Source organism: Gavia stellata, chromosome 2 (genome assembly GCF_030936135.1).
Source record: "Gavia stellata isolate bGavSte3 chromosome 2, bGavSte3.hap2, whole genome shotgun sequence".
Classification (NCBI taxonomy): domain Eukaryota; kingdom Metazoa; phylum Chordata; class Aves; order Gaviiformes; family Gaviidae; genus Gavia; species Gavia stellata.
The window spans coordinates 8,994,735-9,014,429 of record NC_082595.1 but is presented as its reverse complement, the minus strand read 5'-3'; the positions used below and the strand labels follow the sequence as shown (position 1 = coordinate 9,014,429).

At 35.4% G+C, this 19,695-nt stretch overlaps 1 protein-coding gene across 1 annotated transcript in view; it reads right to left on the bottom strand.

The window, feature by feature from the left end:
- The window catches only part of USH2A (usherin), a 388,501-nt gene that overhangs the window by 175,632 nt on the left and 193,174 nt on the right, over positions 1 to 19,695 (bottom strand). Inside the window, exons 33-36 of the mRNA XM_059835821.1 lie at positions 16,184 to 16,343; positions 15,526 to 15,697; positions 11,159 to 11,306; positions 3,581 to 3,732 (exon numbers count right to left, since the gene is read on the bottom strand). Coding sequence (XP_059691804.1) covers positions 3,581 to 3,732; positions 11,159 to 11,306; positions 15,526 to 15,697; positions 16,184 to 16,343 — 632 coding nt within the window. The remainder of the gene's footprint in view (positions 1 to 3,580; positions 3,733 to 11,158; positions 11,307 to 15,525; positions 15,698 to 16,183; positions 16,344 to 19,695) is intronic.

Here is a 19,695-nt window from a genome sequence, read left to right as displayed (position 1 = left end):
GCTGCAATAGAAGACCACAGATTTTTCAGTTTCTGCACTTTAAAAGACAACTGTATGGAACATGCATTTAAATGTTGTAGTAAGTTAGTAGAGATATTTGATAGAGAAAAAATATCCTTTGCAGAATATTGGTTGCTCCCTGAATTAACTTCTGATTTCATGTATCAAATTTAAGTTGCAACAAAAAGTAGATCTTTATGAGAAAAAAAAAATATGATAAAACAGCTGGAAAATGTAATGAATATGAAAGTTTTTTTTATATAAATAAATAAATAAATACTCATTCAATATTATAGAACTTTACTATTTAAATTTCACAACTTGTAGTAAACATTCAGTGCTATGGAACAAAATAATATGCTATTACGTTATTTATGGCAACAAGTTTGTTTCTCATACATTATTTATTTGGTGTTTTCTAAGGTATAAGATGGTTTCACACCTTTCTAAGTGCCTCTCAGCTGCAAGTTTATGGGAGTGCTAATAAATGCTATTTTTAATCTGCCACACCTGCTCTGCCACCAAAATAACCAAACATACTTTCTCTGTCCTTGAAACATGAACATTTTACTTTTTAGCATGTAAAATTTGGAAAGCTTATTGTTTACAAGTGCCAGGCTATATCTTTTATGTGCATCAATATCTCTATATGTGCTCCTATATTCATACACTCTATTATATTTAAAATAAGTGAGCAGTTGCAGTAAAGTCAACAGGATAAAGTACATGCTTAAAGATAAACAAATGCTTCACAGATTTATTGGATCAGTGCCACATTGATTATTTGGATATTTCAGTCAACAACATACTTACAGAACAATTTTACTAAACTGTGCTTTCTAAACTAAAATAATATCCTGTAAAGTTGTGCTGTTAAATGCAGATACTCCGATCTCACCACACCAGAAACATGGAGAAATGAATAGCAACTATTTTTTCTACTGAAGGGGATTAAAATATTCTTAAAACAGTATGAATTTGTAGCAATCTGTACCACATCCTAAACAGCTGCAACAGCTGTATTGTGTCTCTAGCCTTTTCTTTATGATCTATTCTTTTCAGTATAAAAAATATTGAAACACTGTTTAGAATCCATACATATAGTATCGACTACAGCTACAACTCTGCAGTGTATTTTGAAAATAATATTTTGTGTAAAAAAAATGTACATTCTGTATATTATGGCACAGAAACCTGTTTCATATTTCTTTTTCTAACCATTATTTTACACACAAGTCTGTGATATTTTCAGATGTGTTTATTAATAACTTAACTAAAAATACTCTGCTATCATATAAGTAACACTAAATCATAGGATAGGAATAATAATAATATTGGGAAAAACCTGTCATCCGTCTGAGTTTAAAAAAGAAGTACTAGCATAACGTAAGCTAAAAACCTGAAATTGAAGTCTAATAGCAGTGCTTTGAGATGGCAGAAATTCAGTGTTGACCATTTCCATTTATTTACAAGATATTTACAAGAGCTAACACATTTCAAAGCCAGCAAAAGAATTTCAGGTTTCCTGAATTCCTCTAAAGAATCTATTAGAGGTTTCACCACTTCTTGATAATCCATATTTTTATTCCTTTTTAAGGAAGGAAACCCAAATCAGAACAGACAGAAAAGCAATATCTTGGCTTTACTAGAAAGAGATTAAAATTTAGCATTTCTTAATTTACATGTTACCAATTTGCATCTCACCTGAAAATAAATCATAGTCACTGGGAAAAAAAAAAAGTTAAACAAAAACTATCTAACCCAAATAAAAAAGTTACTGAAACACAGTAACTGTTAATGCTCTTATAACTGATTAAGGTCTTCAGAGCCACCTTCAAAAACGTAAGCTGGAGAAATCCCGTATTTAGGATAGTCACATAGCATTCGTTCATCGATTAGGACGCATTAAGCACAAGATCAGCAACAAAAATAGCTGGAAGCATATCAGTTTACTGCTCGGAGATGCTTCCCATACTATTTAAAGTAGAGGCAAAACATTTGGTTTCTCTTTTTTTTAAGTGTTGGATTTATTCTGTAATTGATATAAAAATCTTTCCAAAAATCAGATGAAGATGCAGTGCTTTAACTTCCTGGCAGCACTTAGGTGAGCCTAAATAAAGACGTTGTACTTCAATTCCTGTGATTAGAGATGGATCACTGGCTTTGGAAAACAGTTTGTGAGCTGATCATGGGATGCAGATGAGTATCAGCTACAGCGACCCCTACTTTGAATTGTTTCAAAAGGCAAGTTATGAGTCTGCAGTTCAGTAGAGATGTGAAAAAAGGCTAAAAATATTTTTTAAAACCCTAACTGCTGCCGTTCTGTTCTGGCCTTTTGATGCCTATTTGATAGGACAGAAGTACTGAAAACATACATATTTCATCTGTATGCAAAGTCTGGTAACAACTTGTCTTAAACATCACTACTAACACAACGGATTAAGTTATTGCACATCGAATACCTTAAAACAAGGTTTGCTTTTGGGGTATATGTGAAGTTGTAAAAAATGTACAAGAAAAACTGGCAAAAAGCCAGTCAAGCTTTTAAGAGTAAATATCCTTCGAAGTAGAGCAAGCTATAAAATGCTAAATGGTTATAAAGTCTAGTCTTCTACAGACAGACGATGTTACCAGCATTTGAAAGAAAGCAATCTTGGAAAGAATACTGGAAATGTGACTAACAAATTATATCATAAAAATAAAACCTGGGAGTTCTTTCTAGAGCACAATATAGCAATATTATAAATTATGATGGAAAAATAAACAGAACAACATGAAAAACTCCCAAACCTTTCTTTTTTTGTTAGCAAAATTAAAAGTGCACACATAATGTTGAATTAAACAGAAAATTAAATCTCAGAATTAACACAGGTTTCTTTCTCACTTATGCTTGAAAACAAAACCAAGCATAGTAGATATTATTCCAGTTATTCATCAGCTACAGTACTATGAAATCATACTGGATTCAGTTCAGCTGTACATCTAAAAACCTTTAACAAAATAAAAAAGCCTCAGAAGGCTTGTTTTTCACATGTCAAATCTAATATTCCTGTATTCTCAAATCCTGAAAAAATGGGGTGTTGTACAAGACATGTTAAAATATGTCCAGTATAATATTTTGATCACATACTTGCATTCAAAAGATATTTACAAATCATCATATTTTCCTTGCTCCTGTTGCCACTTCTGGCTTCTACAATTCTCAAATTAACTTCAGTCCTTTCAGTCAGGCAGCTAGAAATTGGCTCATACTGGAACAGTAGCTCTTTCTCTATATACGTCCTTATAAATCTGGCTAAAGCACATCTGCACCTTTCAACCATATTAACTCTATTTAAATTCAATAATGTGTGTTTCAGCTTCAAATTTTGCCTTTCTTCACTGTACCTATGTTTTACTTTGGAACGGTGCCTAACAATGACCTATCAAATCTTCAGCAGCTCTTAAACAGGATTTTTTTTAAATGTCACATTTTGCCAGATGGGTTAGTACTGACCAGAATGAATCATCACCATTTACTCTGATATTCACTGCCATCTGACATTTATTACACTCCCAGAATGCAAATTAAGGTACTCACCAATGGACCCAAAGCACAACCTTTTGCAGTACATGCCTGGACTCTGAAGGAATGCAGACTCCAAGGAGCAAGTCCATAAGCATAACAACTTAGCTGTGATGAATTTTGCATCAGAACACCATCCATATACAATCCATAGCTAGTAATAATACCTATAAAATAATGTGATAGCACTCACTTAATATCTAAAGAGCTACAGAGTTTAGAAGAAAACGGATGTTACAGACATTAGGGTGGTAGTAGTAGTAGTATTTCAGTTTACAGTTAAGCAGGTAAGCGTTTAGCAGGACTGTGTATGCAACACTTAGAAGAAACACACTCTCTCATCTTTAACTGCTGAAAACCTTGCAAGTGGATTGCATGTTTTGAAAACAATTACACTGTTCCAAAGATTACTGCTTAACAAACTTGTTTCTGAATAGCAGCTAACATCACCTTGGAATCAGTAAAACTGAGGCAATTCTGTTTCACAGCCTACACTGCATATGGCTATAGAAACAAGAACTGGAAAGACACACAAAACCATCTCACATCTTAACAGCTTTAGATTTAGGAAAAAAAAAAGTGATGTACAATACAATTGAAACGTTGAAGGACAATTCAGGCTAGTGCTATAACTACAATAAATTGGTAACAAAAAATTTTGTCACATAAAACACCTTATTGATACACATTCTTGTTGATCATTTTCTCAGATTTTCTGCATTTTGCCAACAAACTAGATACTTCATTAATTTGGGGGGATTTTTTTTTTTAAACCGTTTTACCCACTTTTCTAAGCAAAATCACAAAATAGTTTGGATTCCTGTTTCCTTCACAGTATGCTGTAGAAAAACTCCTGAAGTAAACTATTCCTTACTTATCCAATCTAAAAAAAGAAAACACATTTGCAAACTCAAAATAAACATTAGCAAGACTTTCAGATAAAGAAGAGAATAGCTCTTCTGGTGTAATTGGCTAGTACTAACTCAAAAATTGCAGGTCATTGCTTATCTCATTTATAAGCAAATCTAAATCTCTGTTCTTCCAAAGGTGCATGATAGGATAACATGAATCCTGTACAGACTATACACACACAGTGTTTTGAATTTAATGAACTAAAGACTCAATTTTACAGACTTTCTTAGACTTTGGAAGTTGAGCTTGCAAAAAAATCCTCTTTCTGAGGGCTATTCCTCCATCTTTCTTACTTCTGAATATTCTCCTTTTTTAAAAGCTACTTAAGTGGGAAATCTTAAGGACAATAAATGCAAAACTGTAGGATTCATTAGAAGTGAGTTCAGTTCAGAGGATGCCTTCTCATCTTCCCGTTATAGAAAACATCTTCATATTGTAAAAATATAGCTCAGTTCAGCTTTCCTTCCCTTAAAACTGAATTGTTTGAAACTACATTGAGGAAAATTCTGTTTGAAATTGAGAACAGATTTTCCCCTCTACTGAATGGAGAAATGCTTCATAAATAAAAGTGTATACACAACTATTTCAGCTGAGCTTTGAAGAGTTATACTTCAAAAGTTTTATATGTTAAAGCAATGCAGAGCTGAGTATGGTGAAGTGATTCACACACTCCTCGATTCTTTTCTCTTTTAGAAAAGCGAGAGGCTAAACTCAAGTCAGACAGCAGAGATATGTGTGTGGGAGGAAGTCCTGGTAAATCTCACACTATCAATCCTACCACGTCTGACAGGCTTCCTAAAGCAAAAATCCCTTGGGTTTCCGTGTCCAGTTGCTTGTAAAACAAGGGCATTAATGGCTGATATTTGCCCTACATTAAAAAAAACAAATTATATACATATATTAAAAAGTATTATATATATCTCAGAGGAAAAGTATGAACACTGGCATTAAGGATGTGTTTTACAGGGGAAAAAAAACACTGAAGTACTTTAAGTACCTATACCAGTAGCACTAACTCTTTAAAGTAATGGTCAAATCATTATTAATTCCTTCGATATTTATGGTAAGAGCATGAATCATAATGAGATCATTTGATATTAATGTGGGTGTCATATGTACCTCTATGGGATCCCCACTGTAACTCAGTATTAATTAACTAGACCGTTATTTTAAAGTGTTCCTAAAACCACAACACCATGCAGCATCTACACTCTGAGGAGCAGCTTGCTGGTCAACACTGTGAGCTTTTGCTAGTCCTCCCAGTACTGTCAGAGAACAGTCATCTCTTATAAGATGATCCATTATCTCTTGATTTTACTTCTGCCTTTGCCTTGTATGACTCTGATGGAGAAAATCACAGAATGAAAAGAAAGAAAAAAAGTACATTTCAGAACAAAAGGGCTAGTAGTCTGACTTTGAGATGTGAAGGCATTTTTTGAAATTAGGCAATAATTCTTTTTGGCCAGGGATAAATAACTTAGCCTTTCTATTTCACCAGTATATGTTTCCAAAGCACACTGAGAAAGAGTTCAAAGTCAGCCCAAAGTTTATGTACTTCTCAAGACTTGCTAGATATTCCTGAAGTTTGCCATCCATGAAATATTGAAGAGTATAACACATTTGTGTGATTATTAAGTCTAGGTAGCTAGACCAAATCTTGGTTTCACTGGAGACAAAATCTCTACTGACTATAGTACAATTATGTTAAACTGTAGAAAAGAAATCCAACAATGCAAATTAAGCTTAAACTGAAGAAAGCTACACACTCTTCCCTTTTTCTTCTTCCTCTCCCTTCCCTGAGTAAGGCCATATAATCTGTCAATGTTATTCCAGACATTAAAGAGGAAAAGAGGTTTTGAATCTGAAGTTCTACAAACACTTTACTCCTACGGTACAATCTAGAGGTCAAATCTTAAGCAAACATACTTTTACCTACACCAATTTCACTGACTACAAACACAGTCATCTCACAAGCACAAGGATTTGCAGGAGCAAGTACTGGATTAGTTCACTGAATAATTTTGTAAATCAGTTTTTACTATACCTAATATTTCCCATAAAAATTCCATATAGCCTTGGAAGACACAGTGCAGATCAAGACTTGATTTTATCTATGACCTGTACAAAAGTAAAGTCAAGTTTTTGATAAGTTACCATCTAAGGAAAATTTTAAATGGTGAAAAGAGATAAGGTCACTTTTTTATGTGAATGGATTTTAAAAGAGCAGACCTCAAACCATATGGCAAGACTATAATGAACATGTTCTGAAGAATATACAATTCTTTACTGAGGCCGCTAGAATAGTGAAGGCTCAAAACAGAATATCTGATGCCACATGTCATTTCACAAGCCTCTCCATATCTTGCCCTCAACTAAATGGTCAATATTGCTTATATTACACTATCTACATATGTGACATGTATGTAATAGAAACAGAGGAGTGGTCTGCTGTAAAGTGACATACCTCTGGGCCATGTCCCATCAACAATTTTATGGTTGGTTTAAAAATAAGACAAAAGAAAATGTGCATATTACAAATATATTCAGCATATCATCTTTCAAATGTCTTTTTTCTACACCTGGTACATAAATGCCATTTCTGAAGCAACTTTCAAAAACATTTTCTATGAAATTAAAATTTTTCACAAAATAATGTAAATTGGCCTTAAATTCAACCAAAAATGGAGCCCAGAAATTCAATATCCATGTTTGGATAACATTAGCATTTGACATCTAGATGGTCCCTTATATCAAAGCTTGACTCCCCCCATTGCACCATCTTTATGAAGAAGCCAAGTAGCCTTTAATCCTATTTGCCACCTTTGGCCTCAAGGGTAGCATATTAATCCCCCTTAACTTTTTCTAATTGGTGGCAAGCAGCTGGACTTCATATATATCAAGAAACCATAGTAAAGTCTATGCTGTCTGAACCCCAGTCAGCCTACACACCCATTCAACATCAGCAACAGCTAATAAGCTTCCTCAGCTCATGGAAATAAACGGTAACTTCTGTCATATAGTATCAGAAGAAAGGAGAAGGGAGATAAAGAAATGGCACCAGAGATCTACTAAGGAGATGACAATTTAAGATATGCAAATCTTTGCAATTCTGAGGTTTACACCTGAAACAAAGCCAAGTTCAGTAATTTCAAAAAACACTACTTACACCTAGTAGACTGAAACTCACCAAGTTTGAACCAATTAAGTCAAAAGTGGGAAACAGTTTCTATCTTTTTGCAAAAAAAAAAAAAAAAGAGCTACATTAGAACTTCTGACTATGAGAACACACCAGTAAAATGCTGAAGTAAGAAAATTCAAGGGAAAGTTCCTTCTGCTGGTCTTTCTCATATTTCAGTCTTCTCAACGATGATATTTCTCAGCCTCCTACACAGTTTTAACATACTGACACAGAGAGCGATTATAAATGACGTGGCTACTAGGCAGCCCAAAAGATACACTGAGAATGAAGAAAACAAAGTCACTGAACAATGCAAGCTTTCCTGATTAAGGAGTTGCTTATTGAAACATTTTAGACCTTTTTTTTTTTTAATTCTTTTTATCAAATAAGGAAAGGGATGGAAATAGGAAATTGGCATAAAAGAAATAGGAGAATGGGAAAATGTGTTATTAATTATGTGATCTTTTTGAAACTCTCAAAAAAGTGGGGGAGAAGAAAGAAGAGAAATGAGAGAAAATTTGCATATCCCTTCTTGACCATTGTGCGAGCGTGAGCATGCTATGGAGAAAAAAAAAAAAGTCCCTGCTCCCGTAATGCCCTTCTGGCTGCCAAATGCTCATGAGATAGCAATTCTTCCACTCTTAACCACTCAGCAAGAGCTCGCAGGTGAAAAGCAGCAACCTTTCCCTGCAAGGTAGGACAGGAGCAGCTGACTTCGCTGAATCCCTTCCTTCAGTTCTCACCCTAAGGAGAGTCTCTAACAGCAACATGCATGGTATCCGCATATCACCAAAAAATAACAACAGTACCAAGGAAAAATACTCTATGGGCTTCAAAGAGTGAGAAGAAGCGAAAATATTTTTAAAGGGGAGAAATACACACAGATGGCCTACACCGGGTGTATTCGGGTTTACAGAGGAGTAAGCTATATGACAAATTGGGTAATTACCTAAATGCAATGTTCAAAACCCCAATATAGAGGTGAACAATGTTGTCACTGAGGTTGTTGAAACCCCCAGTTTCCATGGATGAAGGGACAAGGAACAGAAGAATATAATTTCTTTTATAAAGCTCCCCCGATTCTTATCATATTTGTTGCTCATCCAGTTTAAAGTCACAGCTTTCCCACAAAACTATTTGTTGTATTTCATAGAATCATAGAATCATTTAGGTTGGAAGAGACTGTTAAGATCGAGTCCAACCATTAACCTAACACTGCCAAGTCCACCACTAAACCACGTCCCTAAGTGCCTTGTCCACACGTCTTTTAAATACCTCCAGGGATGGTGACGCCACCACTTCCTTAGGCAGCCTGTTCCAATGCTTAATAAACCTTTTGGTGAAGAAATTTTTCCTAATATCCAGCCTAAACCTCTCCTGGCACAACCTGAGGCCATTTCCTCTTGTCCTATCACCTGTCACTTGGGAGAAGAGACCAACACCCACCTCTCTGCAAACCCCTTTCAGGTAATTGTAGAGAGTGATAAGGTCTCCCCTCAGCCTCCTCTTCTCCAGACTGAACAACCCCAGCTCCCTCAGCCGCTCTTCATAAGACTTGTGCTCCAGACCCCTCACCAGCTTCGTCGCCCTTCTCTGGACACACTCCAGCACCTCAGTGTCCTTCTTGTAGTGAGGGGCCCAAAACTGAACACAGGATTCGAGGTGTGGCCTCACCAGCGCTGAGTACAGGGGCACGATCACTTCCCTACTCCTGATGGCCACACCATTTCTGATACAGGCCAGGATGCCGTTGGCCTTCTTGGCCACCTGGGCACACTGCTGGCTCATATTCAACTAGCTGTCAACTAACAGTCCCAGGTCCTTTTCTGCCAGGCAGCTTTCCAGCCACTCTTCCCCAAGCCTGTTGCATTTCATGGGGGTTTTTTTTAATTCTTGGGTTGCATTGGGATTCATCAAAGAGCAGGACCTGGCACTTGGCCTTGTTGAACCTCACACAATTGGCCTTGGCCCATCGATCCAGCCTGTCCAGATCCCGCTGTAGAGTCTTCCTACCCTTGAGCAGATCAACACACCCGACCTGATGCAAACTGCAAACACCCTCAGTTGTTTCCTAACGACTTATTTATTGTACTTAAAAGGAGAGCCAAGCTGTACATGGTAAATGCTGTATTAACAAGATACAATGTGCAAATTTAGTCATGTATTCCCAACTTTTAGTTGTTTTAAAGGAAACTTGTGGAATTCTATTTATCAAACTATAGGTCTTTATCCTATGCTATTGATATGCATATATAAATACATGTATGTATATATTTATATTTATTTGATTAGTTAAACCACTCTCTAAACTGGATTTTTTCCGACAATGCACGGATAACAGGATCAAGTCCTGACATGAACTATAACACATAATAAATGCCCATTTCATTGACAATTATTCAGGCTTTAGCCACTAAGCCAAATACATGGCCTTCCTTCCCACCTACTCCCCCACCAGCCCTTACCCCTCCCCTTTTTCCTTCCTCCTTGCCTTCCTCTAAGCCTTTGCCACATATGCTGAGGAGATTTTAGAAACAGGGTTAGAGGGTTTCTATAGGGGCTAGAAAGCAAAATCTTCCAATATGACTCCCATACAAAGAACCATAAATTATCAAATACATTATTTAATAGCAGATGACATACTCTTATTTCTTTCTAAAAGTAACATAAGACCTTACAGAATATTACATATATGTAGCTTTACAATCACCAATTTTTGGGGAATCATTTAAAGTGCCTTGTATTGAAGTTGTCCGAGTAGGATGTGCTCCATCACAATTGAAAGCGGGGAAAAACTTGCAGGGGAAAAATGACATTCATGTGAAACCACTGTGAGAAATAATTGATATGTATCAATATGATAAGCCAATGAAGAAAAATATTTCTGTTGCTTTAAGTTCAGTGATTTCTGCATAGCTTCCTCTGCTGTGATTAAAACTGTTACATGCATGATAATAAAATCAAGGTGAATTTCAAGGCTATATGATACTGTGCAATGTCATTAGAGTTGTAAAATTTGTCAAAAAGTTTTACATATGGATATTTCATAATGGAAAACATTTCTAAACAAAAGAAAGTACATTATTTAACTTCCACAGCCATGGAAATGTACACCTTCAAGATGACTATGTTGAATACAAATCTAATTATTATTACATATCAATTAATGTAAAAGAAATTAATGTTTTATTGGAGGGTGAAATGAACATCCTAGACTGATATTGTCCAAGAATGCTTATTCCTCAGCTCAGTTGTCCTGGAAAACATTAAACAATGAGATGCAGTACACACGAACTATCAAAAGGGAGCACTTTTGAGCCACCTAAACCATACGATAGACTGAAAACCACAATCTCCTAGCTGCAGACAATGATACTATCTCAGGTATTTTATGTGCTAAAATGATCATTAAAAATTAAGCACCACATATAAGCTGCCATTTAGAATATTAATTTACCTTTACTAATCATCTTTTTAACTTGAGGCTAAAAGAGTTCACTTACCATTCGGATACTCAGGCTTAGTCCATGAGATGTTAAAGGAGTCAGATGAATATGACTGGGCTTTTGGAGCAGGAACACCTTCTGGTGTACTCTCATCTGTTATAGCTGGGCTAGCTTCACTTATTGAACATCCACCTCCAGTGCAAGCCTGAAAATATGAATCAAAACAAATAAACAAATTTCAATGTAATACCAATAATTTTAGCAATTATTTTTGTGAAGTTTTATAATTTTTACATATCTAAACTGAGTAAGTCTGTGCTTTTCATAGAAGATACTTTTCTTAGTTTACCTCTTTTCTTAAATAACAAGATGTGCTGCTCATGATACTTAGGTTTTCGGTATAATATAGCTAAAACATTATACTAATGTTTGACTTGCAGCATTTTGCATTTGCCTGTGAGTCATAATCACAATTAGATTTCCACTGCTTTTGCAGCTGCAGTTAAAGAAAATTTCAGTACAATATATATCATTTACAGTGCAAAACTCTTCTGGAATTGACTGAAAAGCTCTCACAAGTTCCAGACACAAAATATACTGGCCAACTTGCAACACACTTAAAAAATTATCTCGATGAATAGTCATTGAGAAAAAAAAGCCATTCAAACAGTCCTGCACTTCACGACAGCACACAGAGTGCTGTGCAGATGCAATTAAAATAGTGAAAAAACACTCCATTATAAATCAATATGTAACAGTTATTATTACATGTTTATGGATAACAAAGTCAAATATTCTGTATTTCAGTTACCAGAGAAGAAAAGATTGATTACACAATTTTTATGTTTTGCTTGATTAGGAAACTATACAATGTGCAAGAATATGTGTATATCACCCCATATAACAGGCTTTTTAAGTTTTACGTGCACAAACATAAGACTACACAGCTATGGTCCTTATATGTGCTGATTTTCCAGTTACTTGCACTAAGATCAATGACAAGAGGCAGGAGTTCTTAGAGAAGTTAAGAAAAATATACAAGAATATATAAACTCTGTACTGGATTTAAAGATATTTGTTTTAGTTTATCATTTGTTTTTAATTTTATTGTTTGTTGAATTCAACAAAAATTCAGATTCAGACATACTCTTAATTAAAACTTATGGGATCACCTGTGTTTTTAGATGTTGCCCATGTGCTGAAGTGGACAAGTAGCCCACTCCGGATTATCAGCACACAAAGGAAAAATAGCGTTGCTGTCCAGATCTCCAGGAATAAAATGTTTCTCTCAATCTAGTGTATTTTATTTGAAAGGATTAGCTTCAATTTCCCATTTCCCAGTGTGTTTCAAATCAGAGAGCAGTCCACATATTTCCTACCCTGCTCCAAAAGTGTATACTAGACTCATGGGTAAAAATAAGAACTGTTTGTAAATGAGGCTATTTTATACACCAAGATTGTCTTGATTTCACTGGAAATTACACTACCAACACAACTACAGAATGAGTCCCTGTGTTCAGCATGGGCTATCAAATAAAGATGAAAGAATGCAACCTCAGTTTTGGGAACATCCAAAAAAATATTTAAGAACATCATCCTTCCAGCAAAGGCAGACTATTGTACAAATGATTTTGCTTCTACTGACTTCATGAAGAAGCCAAAAAGACCAGCTCTGGAAGACCTCTTCCTCATACATTCCTTACTGCCTCACTAAACAAGTTCCATGGAGTCTTCCTCAGCAGTGGAGGGTTTTTTCATTCAAGGGCTTGGTAACAGCAGCCTTCCTGTTCATTTATTTCTTGAATTTCATGAAGCTTGATTTTTGTATCTCTGAAACTTGCTGGGGTATGAAGTTTCTGATTCTTCTAATTAAAATCAGTAAAAGAAAGCTTATATGCATTTTAAATAGTGAGATTTTAGATTAATGCTTCCAAATAGACTGGACATTGCTGGGACTCTGGCAATCACATCCAGTGATGCTCAAAGAAATGAAATCTTGCACCCAGATCAAGCCTCATTGTGCCATTCTGAACTTCACTGAAAAACAGATTTGAGGCAAAATTTGCAAAAATACCAAAGTGACTAGAAAGCCAAGGGACAGATACAAACCACATCATAAGATACCACACAGTGGTCCTCCATCTAGCACCTGAACTAGCTTACCCACACAACACAGCCGTAAGGAGATACTAGCTTGACAGTTAAATCACAAAAGCACTCAAGTCATATAAATGGATGTGCAACCCCAGCTACTAAATGCAGCCTTTCAGCTTTTCATTTGCTTTCAGATTGGCCTGGCTCACACCCATCCAACTTAGAGCATGAACAGAGCAAAAGCAAGTTCCTTTGCTCTAATCCATGGAGACATGACCTTAAGACTTCTCAGCTAACTTTTGGAAAGAAGCATTCGATTTGCTTATAGACGCTGTTGCACTCATTTACAAATACAATTGCTACATATTAAACAGCAGTAATCGATTGTGAAAATTGGTAACAGCATACAAAGATAAATATTTTGTTAACTTTATTTCATGCACTTATATTAACCTTGTCATACAAAAGTTAAAGCCAGCAGCCTGTGAGGTGCTGAAAGTTCTGCTGATGAGGATCCTCATTCCTGTGTTCAAAGCTGCAACTTTTGATAACTCAACTTCCAATTCCCACATAAACCAAAACCAGTTTTTGCATGGACACAAAACAAAATTAATATTACCTGTGAAACAAGGAAAAGAAAAAGGTTCCAGCTGATAGAAATATTTCATTCTAACCAAAAAAACAGGAATCTTTTAATTAAGATTCTAGTGTTGAAAGCATGTAATTGTTGTTTGATTTGGTTTTTTGGGTTTTTTGTTGGTTTTTTTCACCAGGTATAACACTGGGCCACATTTAAGCTTCATAACTTGTAAATCTCAAATATTACATTCTCAAACTAGTCTGACAAGTTCTAAATACAATGGGTTCAAATGTTTTAAGAAAGCTATCACTTCAAAGATATTGGGCATTTCATGCACTTTTAGACTTGCCATTTTCAAAGCTGCAAGGACACTTAGATCTTCTAACCTGCCTATCACAGACCATTGCATTTTATCCAGGTAAAATCTAGTTATCTTCATCACCAGAAGAAATGACCTTTTCTTACTTTCTGGTTACCACTGATGCAATGCAAGTATAAAAAAAACCCAAAGAAAAGAGAAATAAAATATAAAGATCAAAGGTTCCTAAAAATGTATTCAGTAACTCCTAGAAAAGCTGTACACATTAATGAAGTAAAGACAAAGTCCACACAACACTTTCTTGCTTCTACCATATCCCAAGGCAGAGCCACCAAAAGAAGCAGTCCCAGTTGCTCTCCAGATCCTAGCTGTTAATTCTCCCCTGATCCTCTCTCCTCATGCCCACCGTGCACAGGAACTGGGCAGGAGCAGAGAAGAGCTGTGGCACAGTGAAGGACAGCACAAATTCTTTTGATAGTCCTGCTTGCTTATAAGGGCATAAAATGCTTGTTGAAGTACTGCCTTAGTTTTTGACATGGTGCTATTTTATATGCTATACAATTTACTATGCTGAAATGTCTAGGCACAAATGAATTAATTTCAACATGAATCTAAGCTTTAATTAGACTGAATATCCCAGCTTTTTCAAGTTCAAGTCAAATCCTTATCATTACCTGAAGGTAGTTTATTTTTTGTGGTATAATATTTAGAACATTCAAGAGCATGTTAAGAAAAAATGAATGCATACCCAGTCTACATAAATGTAAATTTATTCATAATCAAGAGCAGAATATTTTTCTATGGCATTTATCAAAGCAAATATCCTTATATAGGTATTGTTATAAAATGAACAGTGTGCTTAAAACAAGGGACAATCCCATGCTTTTATGCACATATTTTCAGTTTTGTTAGTGAGCTGAAGCTGTTCTATTTCATCACAAAATAAAACCAATGATAAAGAAATGCAATGAAAACACCGAGGTCTTTTAAAATGTTTTCAATAAACAAACTGCTACTTTACACTGAACTCTTTTCCTCTCTGCTATTTCCTTTTACATACAGATTTTATGAAGAAAGAGCAAATTATCATGGTACAAAACATGAAAGGCTAACGTTTTCAAATACATTCAACATTTTCTCATAAGTTGGGGGCAGGAGACTTTTTTAAGTCTTGCATTTCTGGTCAATTCTCTATCAGTTATCATCCAACTTACCCTTGAAGAAAATCTGTATTTAAATTACATACACATTTTTTGAGGGCCTGTTTTGAAACAAAACACCTACTGTTGTTCAGAATGGCTCATCCACCTTAGTTTCAGAAAGAAGAGGTTCAACAAAGTGGACACATGAACCATTAAGTATTTAAGATGTTAACAAAATCAGAATTATTTTCACCATTATACACCTCTACTACACATCTTTAAAACTTACAGCTAGTTTTATGAGGTATTCAGTACCCGGGAAAAGCTGCTGAACAGTAAAATCCAGAAAAAGTTCTGTGCTGTTATAGATTACATTCCACTTTGTAAAATTCTGCTCATTGTTGGCAATATAAATTATATAGCGGTCTAGGATTCCGTTTACTTCTACTGGTTCTTTCCATCTGCAAATAAAAGCAAAATATTATTAAGACCAGCAAAAATTCACACCTTACTGAAAAATGTAAGGCTTTGTTTAGGGGACTTTGTGGGGTTTGTTTTAAGAATTTGAAAACATAGTTTTCAACTATGAGAAATAAATCTAAGGCATACCTCTAATGCAGTATTTGTGCTCAATAGATAAATGATTACAGTAACACACAAAGCAGGGGCTACAAAACGGGCATATCACCAGAACATTTCCTGCACTGAAGTTTGCAGAGGCTATGCCCATATGTAGGTTATACTGATTGCGTAAAGACAAAATGGAAATTAAGTTGGCAAGTGATAATCAGAAGGTTCACAGAACCACTAAACTAATCACTTCTATGCATTTAATCATAATAAATTTAATTTTATGTCACAAACCCTTCCCCTGATTGAACTCACTGGAATTCTTGAATAAACTGATGCACTATTGTGTTATCAGGAAAGAAGAAATCCTTACTTACTGTACATATATCGTTCTAGAATCCAAAACCGTCAGGACCGGGGCATCTACGTGAGATGGTGGCAGCTGTGCTGTAAACAAGGTGACCTGGGAACTGTTTGTACAGCCAGCAAGCGTGCATGCAGTGAGCAGAAACTGGTGTGGCGTAAAAACTGCTAAATCTAGGGCAAAAAAGGAATATGAGTTTACTTTGTATATCAATTTTACCTTGGTTTTCTGTAACTTTCAGAGGGTAGCGAATTCAGAAAATCAAGAGGAAGAGGGGCCTGTTTCTCTTAAATATTTCAGATTTGTCCCAGCGGAGTTAGTAGGTGCTAGCTGTTTAATAGCAAATAACTGCAAATTTTGACTACTAATAGATCTATGGAGTGCGCTTTGGTTGAGGTGACCCCATTGTGCAGTACATTTACACTAGAATGTACACCACCGAAACAAAACAAAGATGTTAGCCTCTTACTTGCTACATACTACATCAATTTGCTACAGTGGCAAATGAACACCTTTAAGATGATTAAATCAAATCAAATTAATAGAAAAACAAGTACAGGTTCATTAACACCGCCAGATATTATTTTTTTTTTAAAATGTGCTGTATGATACATGAATGTCAAGCATCAATACATACAGTGATTCACTCCATGCAGATTTCACTATAGGCATGAACACAAAGGAAGCTTATTGTTGCCACCACTCATACTGGTCTGTTCTCTCTTTGCCTGTTTGTCTTCAGCTGCATGAATGCCAAATATTTGTAAAATATATTTCAGTCAAGACAACCTGTCTAATGCTATAGTAAAACAAATGTTAAATAGTTATTTATTATGAAGCTACCTTGAGTTTCAATTACTGCAGAAAATAGTGAATAAAATGTAGCATCTTTGCTGAATAAATATTCTAAAAGATCTTTAGCTTCATATATTCCCTGTACTAATAAGGGAATGTTTGTCAGAAAAACTATAGTAGGAAAATAATGCAGACATAATTTTCTAATATTTTTCATTTTTTTATTAAAATACAAATCACAGATTTTAATGAGCAAATCCTTTAAGAAGGAATTTGCAATTGAGGTTTTGGCAACAGTATATGGTACAGAAGTAAAATGCATGTTATAGATACATATTTTTAGTATGCCAGAAAAGTTTTGGGTTTTTGCAAGACATAACAAATGCTACTGTTTTCAGAGCCAAATTGTAACCAAATGATCATTTTGTAAAAAAATATTTGTGAGCACAAATTCAAAAATTGCAACCGGATGATAGACATCACTGAAGCAGAAATGTTGTAGACCCAACTTCTCTCTCATTAGTTTTCTCCTCATATAATGTCCCAGCTGCAATGGAATTCCTTCTGATTTACTCCACTCTGTGTGAGGAGAGAATGAACTCGTGTATTTTTATTGAAAACATAGTTTCACTCAGTGGTATTATTCTATGGAGCACATGGCAAAGTGTGAGTTAAAAAAAATATGCCCTAACTAAAAAAAAAAAAAAAATCATCAAGTGAATGCCTGTAACACAGTGACATGTTTAATCAACGTAATGGGGCTGATTCTACCAGGGTTAAGCAGTGCTTATGTGGGTGAGAGGGAGAAAGCACACTCCAGAGCAGGTGCTCAGGCTGGCTCAGCAAGCAGAGAAAGTAAACTCCACATACTGCACCGACTGTATTGCCCTCATTAGTGTACACTTTCCTGGATCCCTTGTTCCTTGCAGCTGCCATCAGAGAAGCCACAAAAAGTACAGATGGAGATGGAAGCCTGCGAGACAAATATCAGATACTCCATGTTCTGGGTGGGCAAACAAGTGACCAGAAGGATTTTACTTTTAGCAATCCTAAAATGAACAGCTGAAAGCAATCCATGGCACCTATTTCATTCATATCCTTGTAAACAGAGAATACACCTTCCCTCTAACTTGAAACTGTATTGTGGGGCTTCACTTAGCAGACTGAACATAACACAAGAGCAGGGAGAAGAGAAAAAGAAAAAGTGGATTTCTCCTTTTCCATTTGTTTATGGTGGATCACCGTTTTCCTTGTACACAGATTTGGCACGGGAAGGGGTATTTTTCTCTACTTTAAGGAAAATTACTCATCAAGGAACTGTTGGGTTTTTTTTAAAGTAGCTTGTACTGAAACCCTGATTTGATGCACACTGTAGCTGATGAGACTACTTGTATGCATACGAGTTTCTGGAAATACCTAGTTAAATTTGAAAAGGGAGGAACTTTGTCAAGGATGAAGAGAATGGAAGATAGAAAAATGTTTTATTTCCCTCCCTGAAAAAAACCAAGTGACTATAATGTGTGTCTCAGTGCCTGGAATGGAAAAAACAGAAAGTCAAGGCAGGGGAACAGGCAAAGTTTAAAAGAGCGTGAATAACAAGGAATGGAAACTCAGGACATATGAGCAGCAAGATCCTTTAGGATCAACTGATAAGCATACTGAGAGGGGAGGTTAAAAAGAAGAGTTGAAAAATAAAATATGGAAAAAAGAAACATGTAACCGGGATCAAAGGAAATATTTATTCCTCATCTTGATTTAATAATGTCAATGTATTTTGACTAATAAATTCAGAACAGAAAGTTTCAATGAAATCAGAAAGATTTTGATAAAAATGAAGTTAGTGGGAGCAGGAGAAGAAAATAAAGAAATCAGAGATTAGAGCATGAGCTTCACAGTCAATGAAAATCTCTCCACAGACTTCATCAAGGTTTGGATGAGCCTGCAAATATAGTGTAGAACCAGAAACTGACAAACTGAACAAAAAAAAAAATCATATTACATCATAATTGATGCAATTATTTGTCACAATCTGATTTGGCAGATATTTTCCTATTTAAAGTTCATGTTTCATAATGGATGAATGGATTCAAACAACTACAGATAGCAACATGAATCTGAATGAGGAGGGAGGAGGTTCTTAAAACTACAAAGCTACTGTTTGTCAAGGTCCTCTAGCAACAACGCCTTGTTTTCCATTTGCTTGATTGCATGATTTGCATAAGATCAAATGTAGGCAATTGTGGACATAAAAAACAGATAGCTCTCAAACACATTAGGAATGGATCCACAAGCCTTATCCAGAAATGTGTTACAAGAAAATGCATCCCAGTACATGGAAAACTTGGTGTTTAATATCAAACAAACTATAATTTACAATATAGGACATGAATTATATGTTATTTTACAACTGGCGTCATGCTGTTGCTGGAAGAATTTCATTGATCTCAATTTAGAAAATGAACCAATAAGCAGACAATTATTTTCTTTTTAAGTCACAGCAAAAACTGAATTTTATTTTTTTTTTTTACACATTTGCTTCATGAGGTTACATTCCTGTGTGTTCCACAATTCCGATCCCCTGTGTTACTTTAAAATAAAATCAAATGCTTCTTATTGCAATTTTCCAATAGCTACTCTCTTAAATCACTTATTTCTTACCAAAATAATGCTGAACTTAAACATTATAGAGGTTTATTGAGAAAAACCTAAATTCAGGATTTGGTCTTGTAC